Here is a 26,447-nt window from a genome sequence, read left to right on the forward strand (position 1 = left end):
TTTTTTTTCCCACATTGCATTGCCTTCAGTGATATTTATTCTTCATTTAAAAGCCATCTGGAGTCACTATATAAGAGAATTCTGAAGAGCAGAAAAGTACATGTAAATGTCAAAAAACTGTATTTTGTTGTGCAGTGTTCAGCTCTGTTTTGCCTGGCCATATATAAACACTTGAAAAACTTCTTTTTTATATCTTCACAGTGAAGAATCTGTTTGCATTCCAGACTGTAATCGATCTGAGTCAAGTAGAGAGGAGAAAAAGGTTCCTGTTAAAGACGATGCCCTAACAGTCAAAAAGACTGGAAACTGTGTCAGTCTAATAGTTCCACAGCAAGACTGTCAACCGCAAGACCTACTCAAACAGTTAAGAACACCTGCTGCTGCTTAACAGAGAGTGCAATTGCATTTGATGGCTGTGTTTTGTTGTCTCCAGCCACAGTGTCCTGGCCAGTGGTCCTTGTCAAATTCCGTGAGCTAAGTAGAGTTACCACTGAGTAGCTTGGGAACCTCCCAGAGAGAACGTAGATGTTGCAGAAAGGCAAGTAGGTGCCATTCTCCTGTCTCAGTAAGTATCAGACCAGTGCTAGAAGTCACTGGGATGAAGTGCAGATGGAAAAAGACAGATGCAGGGGTCTGACCGTTTGCAAATAACAAAAAAAATCTCATCATCTCACGGGACGAAGAGGCCCTGTGATATTGACCAAATCCCACTTAAATCCTTACAGTCTAAAAACGCTATGCAGTTTCATACTGGGCAGTATTGTTTAGCTTATGTTCTCACATCCCTCCTGCAATATTATTTTTGTGTTCCAACCCTAGTGTGGATATTTTTCACATCAGGACCTAACTATTTCTGTATATTAGTCTCACAAATGGCTTGGGATTTTTCAAGATGGAAAGCGGCATAAAAATAGTAGTAATGGGTACACTATAGGATGCTGTGTGAAGCTATTTCTTATTGAGAGAAATTACTACGTACTGCATCACCTGTGAGCATCACTCACATATATCTGATAAAATCAATTATGGAATGGGATGTTTTATAAGACTTTCACAAAGCAGGCATCACAACATCTTTCTTTTTTAATTTCTTGCATTGTGTTTGCATTTCTGATTTGATTAAATGCAACAAACAAGAAACTGCTTAATAATTCACAAGAGTAATTTTTCTGCTGGCAAGTCCCATGTGCATAAATACCTTTATAATTATTTATCAGGCATGCCAAACACCTGAAATTCCTCCAATTGTGTGCTCTTTGCAGAGGATAGAATTCAAATCAACCCTTGACTCTGGAGATACAACTGGGAGAGTTAAATCTTTTTTTTTTTTTTTTCTTGTGTACTGCTTGTGCTCTTGATTTCAGGGTCAGGTAAGCTGATGGTTCCTGTTTTTCCCAGTTTCCATTTCATACTTTTAGAAAATTATCAATGAAAAAAAAATGAGAAAACACATTGACTAAGCAATGTTGAAAGCATCTTGAAGCTTTGTGCATTAGGAAGCAAAACTCACAGTTCAAGAGGTGGCATTGTCCTCTCTCCATCCTGTGAATAGGACGCTCCGCTGTAGCAGAGGTGTGCTCAGAGATGCTTGAAGTGACATTTTTCAGATCAGAAGCAAAACCCAGCACTAGCTGCCTTAATTAACAATTGCAATGAGGTCACAGTAATAGAAGAAAGAAGTTACATCTGGTATCAAAATCACTTTTGCACTTTGGGTCATGATAATAAGCGTCTTAGAAATGTTTCATTCAGACACCAGACACTTCATTTCCTATTCTAACCAGGCATGCTGCTGAAACAGCTGCCCGCATTAGCATCGCTGGTGGCTGCGCTGGGAGGTCATTGGCAAAGTTTCTGTCCATCAGCTCTCTCTCACTTTGTAGTTTCTTTCATCCTTATACATTAAAGTCATTCATATAAATGTCAGCTGTGATTTTCATGAGGATAGGAGGCATCAACAGATTACAGTTCATGGAGTAATATAAATAAATGCCCCTGCTGTTGTTAACAGAAAATAACTCTGTTTGCGAAATAATTGCAAAATATGTTGTTTACTTCTAGAACTCGGGACAGGACAAAATGAACTTTTGCCCTGTATCATTCCTCTTTTGTGTTTCATTGTTATTTATCTCCATAGAACAAGCAACATGGGAATAATTTAAGCTAAACGGCTTGAATGATATATCACTAACAGGTTGTTTGTGTGTGGCAGAACTGGCTTTCACCCAGGGAAACAATTACATAGGCATGTAGAGGTTTCCTTAAAAGCTAATTAAAATGAAAGGAATAGCGATGACATAAAACATTACAGTGGTAGAACTGACCTCATTTAGATGCCTTAAGGTTCTGCATTGAGTTTTAGCCAGTCCTCCAGCTTGTCCTGCGGTCCCAGGAGAAACTATGACTTCTTCATACAGGTATATTGGAGTTTGCCACTTTAACCACGTATTTCATTTCAGTATTTTTAGCATGTTGCAAGGCACTTGCATTCTCCCAAGGATAAAGAATTTGTGTCACCACAAGCAAAATGTATATTGATCTGAGACTGGCTTAAGTGACAAGACTAGAGAAACAAAATACACACGCACCTGTGCTTGCATGCATCACAGGCACACACACACAGATCGCCTCTTATGAAGAGTCAGTTTTTAATTAAATCTACAGGTAGCACACAAATCTTTTTCAGGCAGAGTAATTATATCATTAAGTTTTTAATAAGGTTTCATCAGAGAACTCTAAAAGCACAACAGCTTCTTACTATTTATTTTGAATAACAAGAGTTCTCCTTGCCAGAAAGTTGTATGGACTAAGTTAAGTACAGAAGTTTATCCTGCTTACCATTGCCAGCTCCTTCTGTAGATAAGACAGAAGGACTTCTCCCTTAAAGAGAGGAGAAGACTGTCCTTAAGAAACAGGCTTGGTCTGCACAGTGTTGGAGCAATAACATAACTACATCAGCTTCTTAAAAAACAAGGTATTTCTTCAAGTGTGAATACAACACTCTACTTCAGCTATTAAAACACCTAACCACAAGTTTGCTGCCAATTTTAGCTCAATGAAATTAAGACCAGTGTTCTGAAAAATGAATTTTCATGCATGGACTTATAAATTAAAGAATTTTAAAACATTCCTTATGACGGTCTTGTGAGGACAGGTTGCAAACAGATCATACAGGCCTCCATCAAGTTATTGTCCAGTATCTGTTTTGAGTTGTATCATTTGAAATCAGGAATCAGATACTGATATTGGTATGTGATAGAAAACAAAAATTCCCTTAAATATTTCTGTTAACCTCTATTGATTCCCCTTCTATTCCAGTTTCCATTGGTGAATAATGCTATGTAGTTATGCACTCTAAGCTTTCTTAGAAAATAATAAATTCCATCATTTAAACTCTTTTCCCTATTTCATTTAAAGATATTAACAAGAGAATGAGTGACTTATTTTCAAATTGCATATGCTTTCAGTAACTGTCCCAATATTAGACCTTAGGCACTCATCATCAGAATTAATTTTAGCAACTTCAGGTAATGAATGATAATGGCACCCTTGCTAAAATATGAGAGTTTTCAGCTGCTATGACTGTCAGTTCCTCTTCCCGTTTTTCATTTCTTCTGCATTTTGAAGGACCTCACAAAATGCACTTGCTTTAATAGCATCTGGCTAAAGAAACCCTGGTGGCAGAGCTATGCACCATCTCATAGATAATCATACCACAGAGCAAGAAATGCTGAAACCAAAACAAAGGACAAAGTGATCTATTCTAGACAGTAAGACAAAACATGTGTGAGGGGAGGGGAACACTTTTCTTAACACCTAAGTGGATAAAAAACATTTAATATCCCTTATGAATACAGAAAAAAGCCCTAAAGACAAAACTTAAATGACTCTAAAAAGATTAAGTAAAGGAAGAAAATGAGAAACAATACTAATTGCTATTCTGTCAGCAAGTGGACAACTGTAGAGGAAATATTTGAAATATCAGAGACTTCAAAAGCTCTCTCATTTATACCACTTTCATTCCTTGAACATATAATATCATGGTAGGTCTAGCAGGCTGGGAAGAAGTCTAGCTATCAAAATCAAAGCAGCTTTTACTAAAGAGAATGGAGAAACTATTAGTATGACCTGTTCTAAGGAAATCCTTTTCATGTGTAAAACTGAACATAATTAACCTATACTGAAAGAAAAGAAAAAATGTGCCATTCAAAAGGTTTTGTTTTACAAAAAAAAAAAAAAAAAAAAAAAGTATTTTGCTAACATTTTAGTTCAGAAATTATGTCAATGATTGATTAGAGTTTGCTCTTCTCCAGATACAACCTATACTCTGTTCTCTCTACTCAGTGCAGTGTGCCAGTGGAAAAGCAGAGTGGAGTAGAGAAATGTGTATTCAGCCAAACTTGCAGTGGAATTCCTTTGAGAGGTCAAAAGTGTAATTCTGCTGCTCTCATCTGAGGGAGACAAAATCTGTTTGCAAGAAAACTCTGAAATTTCACTAACCTAAAGTTTCCTATCATCAAAGGGTCATGGCAGAGGTGGGCATAATAAATAGAAACAACTCCATCAGTAGACTTCATAGCCCATGTTTCTGATCTATCTTCATTTCTATATTTTTAAATTGTGTACATTATCGTGGTTTCCAGCTAAGTTGACAGAGTAGCAATATGCAATTAGATCAGAATCATAAACTACTATCACTGGAATTTACCTGTAACCCAGCTTCATACCAATATATGAAAACAAGTGGTGCTCCTTTCACAGAGGTTGTACATGATTGCACACCTCAGTCCAGTGTTGACTTTGTAGTTAGTAGGTGCAGTATGATAAAGCGGATGATACATTTCTGAGATAACAATTCCAATTATTGCTGGGCAAACTACTAGGAATTTAACTACAGAGTTCATTCCTTACTGATAAATTGCTGCTTGCTTCCTATTCAGTTTTTTATATCAAGGAATTTGCAATGAATAATGGTCAAGTCTTTCAGGCTTTTGCACAAAATTTACATCAAACAGCCACTAGGTCTCCTTTAGAGCCCTAGATTCTCCGTGAGAGCCACACATAGAGCTTGATTATTCTTATTTCAGTGCAAAGGCAGTGAACGAGTACATCAGCCAAGACTGACCCAAACCCAAACTGGGATTCAGAGCGGCTGGTGACAGCTGGTCCCCTGAAAATTTAACTGTCAGCTGCCCTTGCCCAGGGCTGGACACATCCCTGGATTTCATCCTTTTACGTTCCCCAGGTTCCTTAGCCTCCTTAATAATTGTCTCCTGAATGGTGACCAGGGAGAGACTGACATGTTCCCTTCACAACCTCTTACAATCCGACCTTCAGTCAACTGAAAATGTCTACATGCATTTAGTGCTCACATACGCACGTAAAGCCGTAGGGTTTGAACACCTGTACTAAGCCAGTGCTTGAAGTCAGGAGGGGTGCTAGAATATACCTCTTTCTTCAGGCGAGCGTTTCCATTTGCATTGGCCAATCCTTCATGTTAATGGCATTTATTTCACCTCTGTGGCAGACAGGTCTGTCACTGATCCCTCTGAGCTCTGAACTCGGCAGGAGTTAAGAGACCCCACCAGGGAGGACAGCCAAGACTGGAACCAGGCCCTCTCTTTCTGCCGGATCAAAATGACAAGTGCCAGGTCACCCAGCCTCCTGGTCCAGCTCAAACTCAGCAGGAGCTGGGAGGAGGTCTCATGGTCATCGTACCAGAACTAGAGGCAAGATCTCGCCTGCTAAAGGGTCCAAATCCTGCTCCTGCTGCTGGCACCAAGCTCCCGCTGAGTTCAGGACTTAGTATGAGCAAGGAGCCAGGGCTCAGCTCAGAATCGCATGCACAGAGATGCAAAGAGTCAAAGTGATGAGGGCTACAGGTTAGTGTTTGCTTTTCCTGCTTGCTCTGACTGAGGTACAGCAAAAGGAAGGGATTGTCTGAACAGGAACATACAAGCCACCGGCTGTTCTGCCTGGCATTTTGGGGGTAGGGGCATAGCAGTTAACTTCTAAGATCCAGATAACGTCCTGGTGATCACTGCAGCAAAGGGGTGAGCCCTTATACACTCATACAGATCATCTCCCAGTCTAGCCTGTCTTAAAATACCCACTGGTTTACGTTGTGTTTGTCTACTGGATTCTGTTATGCTGCTTTTGGAGGGGAAAGCTGTTGGCATATGTTGTGTTACATGATCCATCGTAATTCCATGTAATGTAATCGTGGATGTAAACCCACAAGAAGGTTTTGTTTACATGCAGCACACAACTTTTTTTTAGATGACTGGAAGAGCTATTAAACTGATAGTGCATGGCGAACCTCCACATGAAGGCTGGTATAAAGTCATCTGTGTTTAGTAAACTATGTGTCTTGCAAACTGTTACACTGCAGGCTAACATGTGTGAGTATATCTATTTCAGGCTTAAAAAGCAAACAAACAAACAACAAATTTGTGATACTCTGCCAGGGTCTCCAATGTGGTTGTCTTTCCAAAAATCCTAAATGGCTGTAGCAAATGTTTTGGAAGCCAAAGTGAATTGTTTGAAGTTCTGTTGCATTTTATATATAAATCACGCTTATTTGTATGTGGAGACTATGTTTTTTCCTGTTGACATCATTTCAGAGTCATTGTCTGTTTCAGCTAAAAAAATATTTCTAATGGTCTTTTTTAAACCCAAGAACTACAGGTTAATGTATGTACAAACACCAGCTCATCAGCCTATGGAAGGTGTAAAAGGAAAGGAGTGGTTTCATACTACATAAGTGCCACAGCTGGCTTTCCTTAGGTAGCAAGAGGAGAAAAATAAGAAACTTTGATAAAGAGCAGGGTATGATGGGATCTGAAGAGAAACTACCCTAAGAGGACTCATTTTGCGGTAGAGTGCAGCAAAATGTTTATTGCTATCTTCAGACTCAGGTCACCGTGAGGACCTGCTTGTATAGCTTGTCCATTATTTCTTTCCTACTAGGAATATAGGTTTATTCTCTGAGCTCACCTGTAATTAAAAAAAATTAACTTCTTTAATCTAGTGGTGGCTAATTTACCAAGTACCTTGATGAAGAAGATGTCACCCATTAGAGGCATCTCTCCACCCACAACCAGCATAGCCCCTTTCTGAGTATTGCTCCAGTACTTCCAAGAACTGGGATATAAACAGATTTATTTTTTTTCCAGCCATAATGGACTATGCTTCTCCATCTCCCAGTCTGCACTCCCTGCCCCATACCAGGAATCCACAGCCACCACCCTACCCCAAGCTCCTTACCACTGAACGCTCCCAGGCCAGCCTACATACCTGCCCCCTGCAACCCAGCCAGCCCAGGTCTCTCCTCTATTCCCTTCAATCATTTACCTCCTCCTCACTCCTCCAGGCATCCCTTAGTCCCTCATCCCCCCTTCCTGACACCAATCCGATAGAAGGGAAACCATCAAGCTGCTCCCTCCCCCAAGATGGACACTGCCTATGTCCCAAGGGCAGCAACAGGAGGGGTCAGCGGTGGCCATGAACTAGCACTGGGTAGGTCACGGCTGGATGCACAAATGGCCTGGGAAATGAGCTGGCACGCTCTGCTCGGTTTTCTGGAACACTTAGGTATAAATGACAGGTACAGATATATAGCAACAGATAGAAATAGATGTAGATACAGATGATATAGATACGGGTGAAATAAGTCAGCTTTATGATGAATATAAGCTCTGGGACACCACATACCCATGGTATAGGTACAGTGATTACATATTTAACTTTGATGCAAGTTACCATCTTGTCTTGTTTCTGTTTACAGTTCTAATGGGAAATCCGTTTCCTGGGCCCAGAATGAGAAAAGCAGCAGAGGAGCACACCTTTGGCAGCGGCTGTCGATCCACATCAACAAAAAAGAGAACCCCAATCAAACTGCAGTGATCAAGCCTTTCTCTAAAAGCACAGATAGTAGCCGACACAGTAGCAGCGCTACATTTCCTGAGGCCAGTGCCAAAACGCTTTACGATGTTTCGGAAGCAGAAGAGCAATACCCAGCTCAGTACCGACCGCAGACTCCCTCGCCTATCAGCACCTTGAGCCACAGAACTGCCTCCGTCAGCCGAACAGAAGATGATGCCCCTACCCTCCAGTCAGAGCCTCCTCAGCGAAGTAGCTCCTCTCAAGGCTCCCTCATGGAGCAGATCAGTAGTGTGGTTACTCGCTTTACAGCCAATATCAGCGAACTGAACTCTATGATGCTTTCGACAGCCACTCCGGGGACAATGGTGGCCACCCCTCTCTGCTCTTCATACCTGATTCCACGGGAAATCCAGCTCCCTACGACGATGACCACGTTTGCAGAGATCCAACCGCTTCCTGCCATTGAAGTCAATGGTGCTTCGCAATCAGCTCGGAAACCTTCAAATGGCAGCGTCAAAGAAGGCACTTCAGAGACCCCATCAGCCAAGCAAGACCTTGAGGAGTTGGTAGCTTTAACTCCACCTTCTCCTTTTAGAGACTCCATCGATTCTGGAAGTGCATCTCCCAGCTCTCCGGTTTCCGAATCAGCTCTCTGTATCCCGTCCTCCCCAAAGTATGACACGCTCCTCATCAGAGATTATACTCAAAGTTCTTCTTCGCTGTGAATGTAGTTCAAGACAACGTTGGATCTCAACAGCTACAAGTAGTGAGGGGACAGCCAAGCCTTCAAGATCTCCAGTGTTTACGCAGATAGAGTGAGAGGCGTTGGGTCATCTTGTGAGAAACAGAGAGGAAGAAGAGAAATTACTTGAGAAGTGGAAACATCAGATTAATTATGCTGTTTTAAAGACAAAATGACTCTTGGCAGATTATCGTGGCCTTAAAAAAACATGGGCTTTTCAGAAACACTGAATCTATTTTTGAGGGCTTATAAGGAGTCTGTTAAATCAGTTACATACCAAGTGCTTTGCTTTAGTATTACAATGAACCGTGTGTACAATATACGGGGCAGAGGGGAAACTAGATTGTAAACAACTGTACAATGGTTTGTTTGTTTACTCTGATTCCTTACCCAGAAGTGAACCTTGATCTTTTATCAAGAATAGAAGACCAAACATTGAATGTACATTTTCTAACGGACTCAAATCTGGGACCAACCTGTCAAGCTTTCTTTCTTTTTTTTTCTATGAAGATCTCAAAAAGCAGTAATGTATGTTCGATAACTACCAAACTTTTTGCTGAAGCATATTGTGTCCGTGATACGTTACACGTGGATAACACTAAGCTGAGGCTTTGCAGTGAGTGACTGCAATATGGAGGGCTTTACAAGTGACTTCTCAACCTACACGTTTGTTAATGAAATTCTCTTCTATCAGTATAAAAAATTCAATTTGTTAACATTGGATTCACCTTCACATCAACAAAACCTAAGGAAGATTTCCTGACTATTTCACCATGTTGCCAACTAATAATGAAGTAGCAAAAAATATTTTCTGGAGTACTGTTTTGTAATTCCCTTATCAGGGCAAGTTGTTGAGATGAATATTCTCTTTCTAGCAGCACTATCAAGCTATATTATAGCTGCACTCCCTACTGAAATTAACACATTTTTATGGACATTCTTATGCTAACATTACCAGTTAAAATACTTATTTGGGCTCCCATAGTCTTTGCTTGTAAGGAACAGGTAAACACCCTAAGGATTTTCTTCATACTTTGAATGACAGAATTCTAGGAGACCAATCTGGATTATGATGAATGCTAACTGTCAGTGGAAAGGTTGTCATAATCATAATTCATACATAGGAAAAAAAAAAAACCTGTGTCAAAATCTGCTTAGAGGTGATTTAGCTACTCTTTAATAAGCAACAATTTTAACTTTATTTAGCTGCTGATGCCTTGCAGCTATGAACTGTGACAAAAAAAAAAAAAAAAAAAAAAAAGAAAAAAAGAAAAAATACTTTCAAAGCAATACAGAGTAAAGGTTAAAACAGAGAAGACCTAATGAGATATGAACCAACAGAGTCTTTCTTTGTTTCTTAGCAACTCACAGAAGAAGCAAGAGGATTCCTCATATTTTTTTCCTATATCAAGGTAGTACAGTTTAGTGCACTTCATACTGTCACAGCACTTTTTTAATACAGGCAGGGAAGAGTTTTAAAGTTTGAATAGAAGCTAAATAATTTTTGATAGGTGTAGTTACATAGAACTTGTAAGTCAGGCCCTAAACGCACATTGTATTGGCTCTCTCCTTCATGACATAGCTGTCCTCAGGTGCCAAACTTTTATGGGTTTGTTTTATTTTATTTAAGGATAGTATGAAGTGGTGAGTGATGTATTTCAATTCAGAGTTAAGTTGGTGTAGCCTTATATAGAAGACAGCCTCATGGAAGGGAGCCTTGAAATAAGGCTGCTATGTTTCATTTTGAAAATCTTTAGATCTTATTTCTTTGAAGATAATAAATATTTTGTAATCAAAATTCATACCCTCTTTTCCTCCCCCATGTCCAAAATAATAAATATTTGATCAAATAAACAAACAAACAAAAGATGAAAGCACATTCACATGCTTTAGCAAAGAACATTTTCTATTCCTTTGGGAAGCTAGTTTCACCATTATGTGCTGCACCCCAATTTGCTGCTCAACAACATTAAAAAATAAAAAGTAATACATGACTGAATCCAGGCTAGCACCTCACAGAGATACTCTAGTGACTTTGTACATCCTGCACAAGGCAGTGTTATCCAATAGCAGTCTGTGGGCACGCTTATTTTGCCAGGTACAGTCATTTACTAGCTAAGACTATAGCATGAACCGGCAGGTCACAAAACAGCTCTACTCCAGAAGGCAGGTAGATATACCAAGTCATGACTGTAGGTCCTTGTTGCTTATATGTAGTTCTTGCCTCTTCGCTCGACTGATTAGCGCAGACTCGGTTCTGCGCAGCTGTATGGTTTCCAGACCAGAGCTTGGTTTTGCCCTCCTGGTTCACAGTACTAGCATGTCTCGTCATTCTTTAGCTGCTCAAGTCTTTAGGAGAAAGCATCTTCTTTCACAGGTTACAACCCACATTTAAGGGAAGGGCATGTCCAATCAGTCTGTGACACAAACATTCTCATTTAGGGAGTCTAGACCACTTAAATGTTGTTCCTGGAAGACTTATGTGGTAATATATGTTTCCCATCAGTGCAATATTGTTTTGATATATACGGAGTGTACTGAGATAGTTAATGTGAATTTCAAAGGGATTCTATTACTATCAGTTCTCTTATACTTTAAGCTGTTGACCAATGTCCTTATTAGAACGTTCTCCACCTTGATCTTTCCCTAGTCTTTTAGGTTCCCAGTTCTGTAGTCTTTTCTTGTGTTGGTGGACACTTAATATTAATGTATTCCTGCTAAAATCTGTGGGCTTCACTGCACTGTGAAATAATCAACAGTGGAAATAAGGTTCATAGAGACAGACATGAACATCTTTTCTTAAAAATAAAATTAGTAAAAAGGAGTGAGAAATAGAAACTGTCAAACTGTGACTCAGCATAAATATACCTCTTCTGCTCCCAAATTGCAATTCTGCACAATCCTGGCCACAGCTATTGCTCAGTGCTTCTTGACAACTTTCATATACAGTGTCAAGATGATATATGTATGCATGTGCACGTGCACGCATGCATACACACGCAAAACCTTCAGTCTAACACCCGAATACATGTTTTAAGAGGCTAAACCCCTAATGTTATACAATACAAATTTTAACCACTTTTGCTCACTCTTATGTTGGGAGGAGTCACGCATCTTTTGTATATCTGTTAGCCACAGCAGAAATTTTAATTGCACAAGGAACCAAGGATGGACCTTGCTGAGATGGTACCTCCCTATTGTCAGTCTAGCTTTAATGAAAGATAGGTCAACCTTAGTGGCATTTAAAGAACGCAGAATCCATTTTAATTGTAAAGGCTGGAATGCACCAATGTCACCTTGTATGATGTTTGGATTTCTACAAAGGGAAGAAAGGTTTTTGGGGGAAGAAGATAATAATTATGTAATGACTGTAATAGTAATTCAAAGGAGCCTAGTGGGAAATTTGCAAGACTGGAAAGTCCTTTGATAGAAGCCAATGGGTTTGACACAAGAAAAAAGAAAATTATGAATAACAGACATTATAATTTCATTTTGCTCTTTGTATGCTTGTCTCTGTTTAGGACATTAAGATATAATGGCAGGGTTTTTCAGACATAAAAGCAAAGGTTACAAACATGAACGCTTTCCAGTCTAACTAAAGAATGTGCAAGTACCAAATGAATGGCTTGAATTTGCCTTCCAATTTAGTGCTGCTGCCAGAAAGGGAATTAAAGGAGTTGAAACTATTGTCATTCTTGACCACAGGGACCTCGGAAAATCCTTTGTTTCTTTTGTGCTTGAGGCCAACCCTGAAGAGTGAAGGTGTGACCACCTCTGGAATCTGTGCTTTTGAAATAAAGTGAATCACTCTGGCAGGCCAGTTGGGAAGAAGTGTTAGCAATACTGAAGAAGAACTGTATTTTTTAATTGGCTCTGAAGAGTAATTGCATGACGTTGGAGATGTGCTTCCTTGTACTTCTATCGGAACATTTGGTGCCTAGACTCATATAGATACCTTAGACCAGAGATTTTTAAACCACGGTCACAAATCACTTGCTGATGTTTCATGGGAGCCTGGTTGATCGCAAGGTGCTGGCTTCTTCCATTGATTTCCAGCTACAAAAGCAAATTAAAAGTTAAATGCTAATTAAAAATTAACTGTTAAAAGTTTTAAAAGCAAAACAAATGTTAGCTTGCTTGGATGTTTATTCAGTTGCTATGTTTGTGAAAGGAAAACTTTGTGATCAAAACTGGGAGAATAAGATTTCCAAGGAGAGTAAATGAGAAGGCCAATCCATGATTCAAGCTCTGGATGATAGTGGAGTTCACCTGGCAATGTTTTCTTTAGAGAGACCAAGACCAGACTGAAAAACAGTGTAGCTGTGGGTGTAAATTCTGTAGAGGAAAGTGTACAACTTTGCTATTCTGCTTAATGCATTATTTATGAGGTGAGAGGAAAAAACATGACAGCAACTGACAGCATACAAAAAAATGTTGGTCCTTAGGGATATCAGAGCACTATGCTCAGGATTAATAATGTGACCGTGACTTTTTTATTGTATTGGAGACCAGTGTCAGGGCTGACCCAAAAAAGGACTTTGGTGCCTAAAGGTAGGAGTTCAGCAGAATTTAATACCTACATTTAAAACTCAATTTTAAAATCACTATTCAACTGCCACCTTACTCAGACGTGTAGCGTTGTATGTCTACATATGCTCAGAACTACCCTGATCTTGAGACATCTAAGGTTTTTTGCACCTAACCCATGCTAAAACCCATCAGGGATCCAGAAAACAGCAGTTCCTGGGTTAAATCCTTGTATACACCACCAGTGAGTACACAGAGAGCACAGCACATAGGCCAACAGGATCACAGTCCCTACAAAATGGAGTAGAACTCACCGTTTGTTTTAAGGCTGTGGGTCTGCTTATGCTGTTGTTTTTGTAACAGCCTTGAGGTTAGAGCAGTCAGGCAGAAGGCAAGAGACCTAAATTCAGACCCTACCATTGCCAGAGGTGATTGAATTCTTCCTCCTGGCTGGAAAGTGCTCTAATGACTCGGTGTTGACACATCCTCTGTTCATCTCACTAAGGTAACTTCACAAGATAGAAACAAATTCCAGAGTCCCGGAGCAGAAAAGGAAAAGCTACTCTACACCCTGATAGGACATACACTTGATATAATTAGGGATGGTGTATGACCATTTAATATAAAATACTTTAAAAATCTCTGGCGCAAGGACCAGGTGAGTATTTTAACTACAAAGAAGTGGAGACAACATTTTTTCTGTGCTACTTATTGGCTCAAAAACCTCTTAAATACTTTCCTGAAAAGTGCTTTAGTGACAAGAGGAGAGGACGTGCCCTTCCTTACCTCTGTGTCTGCAAGCATCTTGTCTTCCATCTGGAGAGTCCGAGTTTTCTGGGATAGGTGAAGGAATTAAACTTGGGTTTCCCACTTCTCTGAGACTGCAGAAAAAAGGGACTCATTTAATTCTCCTCCAGTCATCTTTTACAAAGGTGACCCATCTTTGAAACAAAAAGTATAATCATGTCCAGAAATGAGTCCCAGTTGAAAATTAGTATTTTCTCTGCATTGCATTTCCATACTGGCTCAAGTAGAGTAATCTCAGACATCTTTTTCCTTGTTGCATTGCTCTCCTGGGCACCTAACTCTTCTCATAAACTTCACAGTAAGGTTAGACATTTAACGAAGGGTTCTGGCCTCCACACTAGAGGCAAATAGTATAAAAAAAATAGGTATTACACTGCATGACTTTTAAGTGCTGAAGTCCTTTACTGGCACTGGCCCTTAACCTATCGAATGGAATAGATTCCCTTAACCAATGGAATCACTCCAGATTAATATTCATGTAAAGAAAATAGAAGTTTGATAGTGGTCAACCAAGTCTAGATCTTGGCTATTTGCTTCAACAGAGAATGACTATGACAGGATGTTCTACCCACTTGAATCAAACAGCAAATGTATTTTATTAGGTTCATTCTTGAAGCAAATTTCTAGGCTTGGTGAATAGTAGCTTCCCACCATTCTTTATCATTGCTACTCTAGCAGGTATCCCAATGGGAAAATCATACTTTGACTAAATATGTGACTTGATGTGAGAGAACATGTCCAAAAATAAGAAACAGGACACAGTTTTCTGGCAGTTTCATGAATCTCACAAAAGAAAGTCAGTATTCTTCATAAACAAGAAAATCACTCATCTGCCACCCATTTCAGTGTGCACTGCACTTATTAAAGACTTCAGTTGAATTATTTGAATTCATTTTTTGCTATGGTTTATTATTATACCCTCTGTTCAAATATCTGCAATTGCCCCTTAGAGTCTTATACTGTGAAAAGGAAAAAAAAAAAAAAAAAAAAAAAAAAAAAGTGAAGCATTACGGTAAGTAAAAAATTCATCTAGGTGATGAATTGGTGTATATGGCTGGGTTTGTCTCATCTGAGTAATGACAGTACAAACAAACAATAATCATTAAGTCACTCCAATCTGCCAAATGGGAACAAATATACTATGTATATTACATGTACTAATAGGATTATATGGCAGCTGCTGGTGGTATTTGTAATTAGAAATCTATATAGAATATAGATGTTTTAGAGAGATGGTGCCAATTCTAAAAGATTTGTGTGGGCTACAAGTGCTTGTAATTATTTTTTTTAATTTGCTAATAACTTATGAACAACTGGTTTCAAACATTCTGTGAGCGTTTGTTCTTTTTTATGTTGTTGCTGCTTATACTATTAAAAAAATAGAGAATGTAAAGTTATTATTTTGATGTGAACTGAAAATGATTTTTCATAAACATTTTTATCAGCTTTGGTTTTGCTTTCTACCTGTACAAATGTAATTTATTTTAGCATTGAAAAATACATTTGCTTGTTTCTCGATTGTCTACATCATGTTATAGTTGGTGTTTATGTAGAGTCAGGTACTTTTTGAACAGTATTAAAAAAATTCTGTGATATGACTGAAAACTGGATTTTTTTTTCTCTGAAATACTTAGAGCTATGTTTTCAGTGCATTTTTCTGCAAACCAGGTGTGCCTATACACAAATTCTTCAATGATAATATCTCTCTCTTTCTGCTGTTTGAAAGATTAACTTTACGTTCATAAATAATAGTTACATACAATTCTAGTATAGTTTGATCTTTGAAAACAAACACAATCTCATTGATGAGGCATATATGGATTTTCAGCTCGAGAAGAAATAGTATAATAATCTAATCTCGAACAACAGAGAACAAAGCTGTTCAACTGAGAATTCATATATCAAAGTGGTTTTTTTATAGCTGTTGTAAGAAACCACATTACTCCTACCAGTGCAGGTTCATATCTAATCTTGAATTGCAAACAGAACATCTGAGAAAACTTTCTACATCCTTTAATAATTTGGTTTCTAGCGGTCTGCCATTGTCACCCCTAGAAATCAATGCCTTACCTCAAGTCTGGCTACACTCTGTTTCCAGCCAATAGGTTTTGTTTTACTTTCCTTGTTAAATGGAACAAACAAACAAACAACAAAACTCAAACCAAACCAATAACACCACCAACAAAAACACTTTCCTATTTCGAGATCCTCTCTATCCCATTCCAAAATCTGGCCTTACTTAGACTGGCATGAATCTGGAATAATTCCACTGCATGCAGTGAAGAGCAGAACGTGAACTGCAGCCCTCAGATAAAAAACTGTCATACACCCTATTTTCTAAACACATCTTCAGAGAGATTGCTGATTTAGTTGCTGTTGAAGAATTAAGGGGAATAATTTCATAACACAATGGTAGGTAAAGTGCCCACCTCCAGCTAAAAATAATGTGAATTCACATCATGTCTTTGAACCACCTAAAAGTCCACATCCCAAAGTAAATTCTTTCAGTGCAGAATTCCATGGCAGTTGTTTCAGTGAAATACATTGCTTTAGGTGAAGAATGTTTTAGCAAAAGAGTGCAATTACATTTCACTTTGGAGACCAGGGTTTTGAAAGCAATATGCAATACCCTGCTTCATTGCAGAATAATTTTTTTAAAGAATTCTCTGGAACACTGGATCCAACTTTTTTTGTTTGCAAGAAAAGTTAATTTATGCCATGCTCCATTACCACCTACCTCTCAGCTGTGATTATTCTGAGTTTCTATTATCACTGAAGTATGATGAAAATAATAAACTAATAAATCCCATCCCAAACCTAATCACAAATTAGTGTTTACATAAAAGGTGAGGGGTACAATTCCATTATATGCCTTCAGAAATATCAGGGCACTTAATGGTGAGAAAAGCCAAAGCTCAATTTCTTGGAAAGTTTGGAGTCTAATTTCTCTGCTTGTCTGGAGTATGACCTTTCTTTCATGTTTTGTCCATAAAGGTCATCTGATACCAGAGAAGCCTTACTGCTATGGTCCTACCAAAAAAAAACCCCAACCCCCTTATAAAGCACTGTTTTCAGTGTAGAAGGTTGTTTTTTAAAAAGCCCCTCCTAATCATATTCAGCCTGTTTCAGCTACCTAGGTCATGAAGCAGCCATAGGCAAACAGTGTCCTTAAGGGAGGCAGGACATGACAAGAGCAGATAAACAAGTTAATGGCTCCCCTAGGCCCTACCTAGCTGAACTGATACGTAGACTGGGTGCTCCTTTCCTTCTCCCGTCCTCCTTCTGCTCACAGCAGGAATGAACCTTGGGAACAAGGCTGGAATTTTAAGAACTGCAATCTGCCTTCATGTCTGTTCAGGGGCTGTTTAATAACCTGTTTTCCTATTGTAGGAATTTAGGACCAAACCGCAGTGGAGTGCATGAGGCATCTGTTATGGCAAAAGAATTAGACTAGGTTTCTTTCACACATGCAGAGACCTTTGTGATTTATTTACATTTTTTCAGGGAAGTTCAGCTTAAAAACACTATCTGCTTTTATTTGTGTGTCTGCTTGTAAGCCAAGTCTTACAATTTAGTAAATTTTTTTCAGCTAAAAGAAAACAACCAGCATGCTTGTTCACTATGATTTTGTAACGGGGATTCAAAACTTCCCTCCACATAACTTACCACATTTAACTCCTTCCCAAAGATCAGTAAATGAAAACCTTCACTGATAAGCGTTGCCTGGACTTCCTCACTTATGTTGTGAACATATACATGTTCACATGTATATGAAAAGAGTGAGACTTCAGATTTGTGTTCAGTAAGTAGACCAGAGTGCTTGTCGCAAGATTTATGCAGTATGTTACACGCACTGTGGGCTGATGCTTGGTGCTCGTGAGAGCAATTCCCAGAACCCGGGTCTCCTCTGCTGAGCACCCTCTGCCTGAGCCACTCCTGAGGTGCTCCAGAGCTTCAATTCTGATTGCACTTAAATGTGTGTAAGCAACAAGGATGTCAGCTGAATCTCAACTTAAGAATCACTTTAGACTCACATTTAACTAACTGTGTAGATACATCACTGATGAATCTGGAGAGGAAGATGCAAAGAGGACATGGAATCTCCGTCTGAGAGGACAAGACTGGCTTCTGAGGACAAAAAAAACGTACAGGATATTCACAAACTAAGGCGTCAATGACAAGCTTACATATGAAATGCCAGTAAGGCAAAATATGAAAAGGAGATGTCCTGTATTTATGTAGAAAGAATAAAACTAGCATATGGAATATTGAGATAAATTGACTAAGACAAATAAGGAAAAGGACACCAAAACCAAAAATTCAAGACTGTATTAGAAGTGCTTGCTGATATATTACTAAAAGAGTAATCATGAGACTATGAATTTAGGAAGGAACTAAAGAGGCCAATGCAACTTTAAAGTCCCTCCTGAAGGTAGACTGGTCAAAAGTGCTCAGTACCACATTGCCATGAAGCAGACTGTGGATAGGAGACCATTAAAGAGCAGGAGACAAATCCTATAATGGTCTTAACAAGGTCACTGGATTTCCATGCCGGTGTCATACTGAAATCCTGCCCCAAGCTACAAACTGTGTGAGATGACAATTTTTCCTTCCAGATTAACTTGTCCCATTTCCTCTTCTGAGTCTTTTTCTTTGTTATTTTCTGGCCAGAAAGATGCTGGACAGTTAGATAATTGCCATAGGAAGATCTGGCATCAAGTTAGTGCAGTAAAGTTGAAAACAAAAAGACTTGCCATATTCTTCTTTGGGAAGATAAGGCTGGCAAGCATTGCCCATATATGAATACCAAATGTCAGAAAGCATTCAGCCAAACAGCACGCTTCACCAAGCTCCATCTTAAAGCAACGTAATAGAGTGCCTTGGCTTGTGCCACTTACAGTTTATCCCAGCTGCCTTCCAAACAGCCCTGGGAGGCTTGGAAAGATGACTTCATTAGGTTACAAAATACCAGGCTTCTTGGTTGCACGGCTGCTCCAACAGCAAACAGCATCTGTTCAGGCTGGGGAATAGCACAAAGATAGGCCCAATATACCAAGACATGTATTTCTCCAGTGAATTAAACCGCCTTAACCACAGATGAAAATCCGTAGTTGGACACAGCTACAGAGAAGTCACGTCTGCTGCAAATGCCGGCAGACATAAAGGGGAGCTCATCGGGCAACGACAGCTTGAATTCAGTCCAGAAGGTGCACATTTCTTATACCATGTAGCAAAAATTTGTCTGTACCTTTGTTAAAACAGGCTCAATGCCAAAGGAAAGGAAAGAAATCGTATAGGATTGCATAGAAAAGGCCAAATCCGCTGTGATGGATTACATGAAAATATAGGAATTATCTTTTGCTCTATTATTCCTCAGTTATCTGCTGATGACAGACCATGAGATAGTGAGTTTTTAATTCCTGCATCATCCTTTCAATACCCCAAGCAGGCAACAAATTCACAACACGATAACCGACAGGAGATGTTCGATCATCTCATACTGCACTGATAGCAGTCGTCGTCAAAATAGCTTGGGAGACACAGCAATGAGGCCACACTGGCTGACAGGGAGCATGCAGTCAGCTGAATGAAGCAGAACACCACATATGTTTTACTAAACAAGGTAAAAAAAAAAAAAAAAAAAAAAGACTCAGATTACAGCAATATCAATCCCGAATAATTTCACTGAAAATACTGGTGATGAGTGTGAATAAGACTTATGAGTGTGTAACAGACCAGAGTCTAAGGCTGTGATCGGAGTGACTGGCAGTGTAATACTTGCTCTACTTGTTTTTTCTTAAAATGTTTCCATAGCAGAAGTTTGCCAGAGAATGTGCAGCTTTTGTTAATTAGTATTTGTTTCCCCAGCTTCTATATTTGATAATTTGCAATAATTTCTTGGCTTTGAATTTTCCTCAAAAAGTTGTCTACAAAAAACAGTGTACCTGAACTCCATTAGAAACCTCCTAAACCCTTTTACTTTTGTTATTTAAATCATTCCTTGGTAATTTTGGATTAGTACTGCCAGTACTGGTTATTTTTTACTTAAACTACACCCTAGAAAAACAAATCCCAGTTCTCATTAAGCCAGTGGGAATTCAGCCATGGAATTACTTAAGCATCAAGTAAGTCTGAAGTTTATCGTTAACCCTATTTGTGTTGGAACTGATAACAGCCCATATGCATCAGCAGGGGCACTGTTCCTGGTAAGTAAGAGCTGAAGGGGGCTAATTTTTTGCAGACTGCATGTTCACAGAAATAGAGCTCCTGACTAGAGCTGGACTTTCTTCTGACTAATACCCTGTTTTATTCTGCACCAATTACCTTTGATACAAAGCTAGTTTTCTGGGGGAGTATGTTCACTAGGATAGTTAAAGGCTACATCATGGCAGTCAGTCTCAGTGCCAGAAAATGTTTCCATTCATCTTAAATTTACTAGCATAGACTAGATATAAAGTCATGTTCTCTGTTTTAGGACTTAAACTCAAAACATGACAAAAATCAGGGTGAGACACTAAGAGCTCAGCACAGTTGGAGCAAAACTGAAGGTAATGATCACTCTGTGGTCAAAATCTTTCAGAATTTAACAAATATCAAGTCTTGTCTCCTCTTCTGTCCTATGAGGAAGAAGGGAAGAGCTCCAAACCAGCATTCAAACCCAGCCCCCAGGAGTTTTTGCTACAGCTGCTGAGACATCAAACCCCGGCCATCAGTCCAACAGTTAAATCTCATTCTCTTCAGTGATGGTTTCAATGGAGTTATCAGGCAGTGGAAGGGTATGTAGCTGGGTTAAACACATGTCATTAATTCCTAATACCCACTGGCTAGGTAATAAACATGTACTTTTTGTATATGTTATATTGTTTTTGCATTAGGGGGTTTGGTATATGACTGGTTAAGGTAGCGTTTTATGCATATAATAAGGGCTGCTCTTTCTCATAGCACTTTGCATTTTCTAAAGTTGCCATTAACGCAAACAGTAGAATTGACTTCTTTTACTTATGGGGGTTTTTTAACACTAGACAGCAGTAAAAATATTCTAGTTGTCCATCAACTTTGTTTTCCTGTTTCTCTTTAGAACTTCCTTCTAGAGCAGATCAGTACTTCTAATGCTGTAATTCTGCAGCGTGTCAGCTCACATAGCACAGCACCCGACAGGTGAAGCATGTTACCTACACAAGGAAATAAGACTATTTTTTTCCTCCACCCACACATCAAAAGAAAAGTCACACAATAGGTCAAATGCAATTATGGTTTGTATGACATGGTTTCGTTCTTCAAACATTTGTGCTTGTTAGTTGTCAATTTAGACTCGACAGACAATAATAAGGTTTCTGATATTCAGAGCCACTCTGATACTATCTATAACTGTTTGGCATTTTCAGTGACTAATTGTATCCATATTCTATCTGAATCACATTTCATAGTAAATATTTTTGTATAAGAAATAGAGACACAAAGAGTGGACCACTTATGGCAAAGTGGTACAGATTTTAAAAGGAAAATTTACTTGGTTTAGTACTATTTTAGTATTTTTGCCTTACTAAAAATGTGTCTCAGTCATAAAGATAGAAAGGATAATGGGGTTTAGTTCATTTCTTTGAGACATCTCTTTGTTATTGGCATCAACACAAAGAGCTACTGAGTTAGTTGGCCATGGTCACCCAAACTCATGCATGTTGATGGCCTAATGCAACTGTGTAGTAAAACACACTCTTTCAAACATTATTCCCTGAACTTTAAGCTACAGAATTTTTGCCTCATTTTGCACAAGCTCAAAGCAGATGCACGGTCTGTTCCACATCAGCCAAAATGTAGAGCAAGCTGAGTGGTACACGACAACCCCTCAAAAAAACCCCAAACAACCAAATTCCCTCTTCCCTTCCCTTTCTTTAACTAAAGAAATTTGTCTGTGTTTAAATATTCAACATGATGGAAAGTAAAAAAAATAAGTTGACAGAGGAACCAAGTTCAAAATTAATGAGTCTGCTAAAAGGAAGAGAATTTTGGTCCACTGTAACACAGATCAAAACATGGGGAAAAAGTATCAATAAAATGTGGTATGTAACTTCTGCCTTTCTAATTCCATTTGCTGTGTTTCCACTTTTAAAAATTGTAATAAAACTTTGCTGTGCACTGATATAGTTAGCATTGCAAAAGCCGAGTGAAGACAAGGCAGTGATAGTTTTTTATGCAGTGCAGCAAACTGAGGTCGATCCATGGCAGCTAATCTAAGGCTGACCCTGAACACATGCTGTGAACCACCCCTCATACCTCGTACTCAGTGGGATTTAGCTAATTATCTCTATGACTTGTAAAAAGACAGAGTCTTGCGCTGTTACGGGAAGGATTTACTGGTCAGCTTAAAAGGTCTGAAACCTTCTCATCCGTCCTACTTCTTCAGCACAGTTTCATTCAGCCTAGGCTATGCAGGCAAATATTCTGATCCAGTGCAATAAATCTTACAGCTAGAACCGTAGCTTTGCCATTTCTACTCTTCCCATCTCAACTGCCACTTGGTTAAAACATTTGCAAGAAGAGCCTGCAAGGAAAAGTACCATCACAAAACTCTTCCTGAAGGTTTTATTTCCAAATAGGGTTATTTAAGCACTATTTTTCTTCTGTCTAGCACAGCCCTACTTCCTAATGTCAGAAATCCCTTTGGTGGAGCAAGAATGGTACCGGCTGTCAGCTCTGTGGATTTTACTGTCTTGTCACATCGAGATAATCCTATTATTTCTTCCTTGAGCTCGCTTCATAAGGACGAAGAAAATGAAAAGCTATAAACCAAGAGATAGAAATATGAAATAAACCCCACAACAAATTATGGAGTACAGAAAGCTGTAAATATCTGGAAATTTTCAGGTGATACTCTTCATTCCAACCTGCTCGATTCCTTTTTATGCCTTATTACTTGGCTCAGATGATCCTTAGCTTCAGCAACTCCTCTCTGTGTTTGAATCAAACCTCTAATCAGATACTACAGCATAAGTGATTTCCCCCAAATCCTCTACAAATTCTATGCAGAACAAAGAATTGAATTCATCCCAAATTCTAAGCAACACCCCTAACATATCTTATCTTCTCTCACCCCAATAAATCAATAACACTTTAGCTCTTCTCGGTTGCTTGGATCCAGGTAAAAATTATCACTGAATGCCCCACTAAAGGAGCTGTTTTTTCCCCAATATGCATTTCAAGAGCTGGCCATTTAAACTTGGCAAAGAAATACAGCTAAAGTCCTCCCCAAAAGGTTATTTCATGATCAGCAGCTATTACCTCCCCCTTTCATCTCCTTTTACCCACTCCTTCCCACAAATATTTGTTATGCTAGTCCTTCTTTAGTGTTCTGGAAATATTATGGTTTGTTATGGGGAGCATAGGTTTGGGCTTGATTGTTTTTGTACATGTACTGGAAATACTGCTATGACCCTTTCACAATTGAATAAATACTCCGGTCCTAATGCAGACATATATATATGGATAGTTGCATCCTGGCAGACGTACTGTTTATTCATAATATTATTCATGTATTTACTCTTATTATGTCTCACATAAATGGTCCGCAAATCCAAAGAGAGGAAATAAAATGTTTAAAAACTTTGTACATTGGCCTTCACTTGTATCATGCTCAAAATTATTCACCTCAGAAGACATCTGCTCCTTAAAGTAACTGCTAAGTATCAGATGTTTTTCAGAGTGAATTAGAAGTACTCCTGCATAACATCATGTTGTGCCACTTCTTTTTTTTTTTTTTTTTCCCAGCATCTGAAAAGTTATTATTGGCAGATGCAGACTGCTTTATGAACTGGTGCCCGTTTTCAAATGGCATCAGCCATACCGAGTTAATGGACCATGTTTCAGCAGAGTGGGTGGGTGGCGAATGACATAGAACTATTTAGCATTCAGGGAGCCTTTTCTTTCTTGTCTAAAACTGTTACTTAAGCCTCTGCAGTTATCAAGTAGCAAGTGCCACTAGAACATGTTTAGCTTACCCCTCTGGCAGTAGGGGATAACTCTCCAGTAAGGCCAGTGTAACAAAAGGAGATTACACCACTGTTCTCCACATAGCTGGCAGTGCAACAGAAAGAAATGAGATAAAATTTAAAAAAAAATAAAAATTAAAAATGGACTGCTGAGAAGGAAACCTCCACTGGAGAAATACAAGATGTGATGCTGTTTTGTTGATATTCTGTGTTCTCATCCATGAGTTATCAGAGAGATACTGATTGAGTTTGTAACTAGAGCAACTGGCATAAAGTACCACTGAATTCACCAGAACTGTATTGATTTGCACCAGCTGGGTAATGGAGGAGGAAGTGAGCTCAATTTTGCTAACAACTCCAGTGAAAGCTAGCTTGGCTTTCATTTCTCTTAGGCCAGCTTGGACAAAAAGACTGTGAAACCTAAATAGGAAAGTCAGGAGGAGAAATAGAAAGCTCACACCGGGGAAGCGATGCTTCCACCATCATGAAGCAGGGATGCATTTAGCACTAAGGCTCTGCGCTGCTCGCAGCATTAAGGTGTTGCTGTATCTGAGAAAGCTCTAAACCACCCAACCTGGGGACTGGTAGAGGTTCGCCAGAGGTACCCCAGGATGTACCTGTGACCTTAGCAAACACTTAGACATCAGCTCATGCCATGTTTTTCATTGCCACATCTCATCCGGTATTGACAACCGCCCTGGGTGGTCTAGTTGAGCTCAGCTCTTTAAAATAAGGTGGGCTCCATCTGCCCTTGGCAGCAACAAACACTCGTGTCTGAGTAGCTTTAAAAACGGATTTGTGAGTGCTTTGGAAATTTCCTGCCTTTTCTGCATCCACATGGCTTCATCTGAAGGAGATTCTCCCTCACTTAACAAAACAAGATGCCCGAACACCTGCACTGAGCTCCTCTCCTGATCACAACAGCAAACGCTATATCAAGAAGCAGACTGTTCTCTAACCTGCTGCATTTTCAGTTTTAAACACAATAATCAAAAAAACCTGCACAATATGAGCCATCCAAAAATTTTCAGCTGAAAATTTCTCCACATCACTGCTTTTCCCTGGAACAACAGAAATGCGTAAATTGTTCCATGACAATGTGTTATCTCACATCTTACTACCTCCATCTGCTGTTTTGCACAAGTACTATCACTTTCACCTTCAAAGCCTGAAAAAAAGCAATTGTGTTTTGACAAATAACACGGGTAGATCCCAGACCTCTAATAATAATGGCTGTTAAAACTAACAGAGAAATTGAAAGACCCTCACTGAACTGCCTTTGCATTTTTCAGAATTTCCAGAAGTTAATATATCATCATCAGGTAATCTATACACCCCATCACAGTTCCTGCCACTTCAGATACAGAGATACTGTTTTTCTTAGCTTTGGAAAACACCCCATGATCTGTGAACCAAGCAGAACATACTGGCTTACATACATATTTTATATAGATGCTGGAAACCATGTGGTGACCTGCCAGGAAATTTGCTAAAAGCTAGTATTCAAACGTTGCATCTATTGATTATGATAAAATATTAACTTACAATATTTTTTTCTGCAGCTATCATATGTATTGTATGAAATTCATCTGGTTTTGATAAATGAAGGATGCTAGTTGAGGCTGAAGCCATCTTGAAGGCTCAATTCTTCCACCTTTTTTCTGTTTCCTTGAAATTAATGCCTTCCATCTGAGAAATGTTTCCTTATGTCATGACACTAATAGTTCTGTATAGCAGAGAGAGTTGGTTTTGTCGATTAAACAAGAAAACATTTGTAGCAGATTTCTGGTTCTGAATTTTTTTTTTATACCATTAAACAGAATGCAATTCTTCATTTCAACTACTAGGCAACTAACAATTTTCACAACAGTCATCGAAATTATTCAGAGAGGAGGAAATCTAGTGAAGAGAGATGTCAGATGGTTGTTGCTTGTTTAACGCCTTGCTTGCAAATGAGGAAATATAAAGTAATTGAAAAACAAACTGGAAATTTGTGGTCATCCATTGCATAGTATACGCTGTCATAAAGTAATTCATAGGTGTTAGGAGAATCAGGAATGTAACTGCTTGAGGATTTAAATTAAAGGAAGAGGGATGAGGAGCACGTTCTCCTGGGTTAAATATGTTTCACTAAGACTGTAAATCAAACATAAACAATAGCAAGAAACACTAGTGACACATTCTTGGGAGCCACAGAAGAGTAATGAAAAAGAAGCAGTTTGGAAAGCACTCTAACTTGATGCTTTATAAGAGAGATTTTCATGAACATTGTTTTTTGGAGACTTTTATTTGTTGAAAGTTATGCAAAAGGACTTGGCTTTGGCAAGACCAGTTAAACAAGCACTGGTCCATCATATAGATTGCTAACTTCATAAAATTGATTCTAATGACAAAATCAACAGTGACATGATAAATCCTCTGCACAAAAATACCAGCTTCAGGGAAACTTCAAAATCCTAAATCCTAAATCTTCTTGTCTTCATTTCCAAATATGGGATGAA

The 26,447-nt window shown here is 38.9% G+C and overlaps 2 protein-coding genes across 5 annotated transcripts in view; one reads left to right on the forward strand and one right to left on the reverse strand.

Annotated features, from left to right (window-relative positions):
* GRM5 (glutamate metabotropic receptor 5) overlaps nt 1-9,827 on the forward strand; it is a 273,845-nt gene extending 264,018 nt beyond the window's left edge. For 3 of the 4 annotated variants that reach the window (XM_049823415.1, XM_049823414.1, XM_049823416.1), the window contains one exon: nt 7,787-9,827. In XM_049823415.1, coding sequence (XP_049679372.1) covers nt 7,787-8,609 — 823 coding nt within the window. In that variant the 3' untranslated portion in view covers nt 8,610-9,827. Of the gene's footprint in view, nt 1-201; nt 364-7,786 lie in introns of all 4 variants that reach the window. The other variant, XM_049823418.1, reaches the window with a different exon arrangement.
* The window catches only part of PRSS23 (serine protease 23), an 898,595-nt gene that overhangs the window by 200,182 nt on the left and 671,966 nt on the right, over nt 1-26,447 (reverse strand). The gene's annotated exons all lie outside the window — the stretch shown is intronic.

The sequence above is a fragment of the Accipiter gentilis genome, chromosome 19 (assembly GCF_929443795.1).
Source record: "Accipiter gentilis chromosome 19, bAccGen1.1, whole genome shotgun sequence".
Classification (NCBI taxonomy): domain Eukaryota; kingdom Metazoa; phylum Chordata; class Aves; order Accipitriformes; family Accipitridae; genus Astur; species Astur gentilis.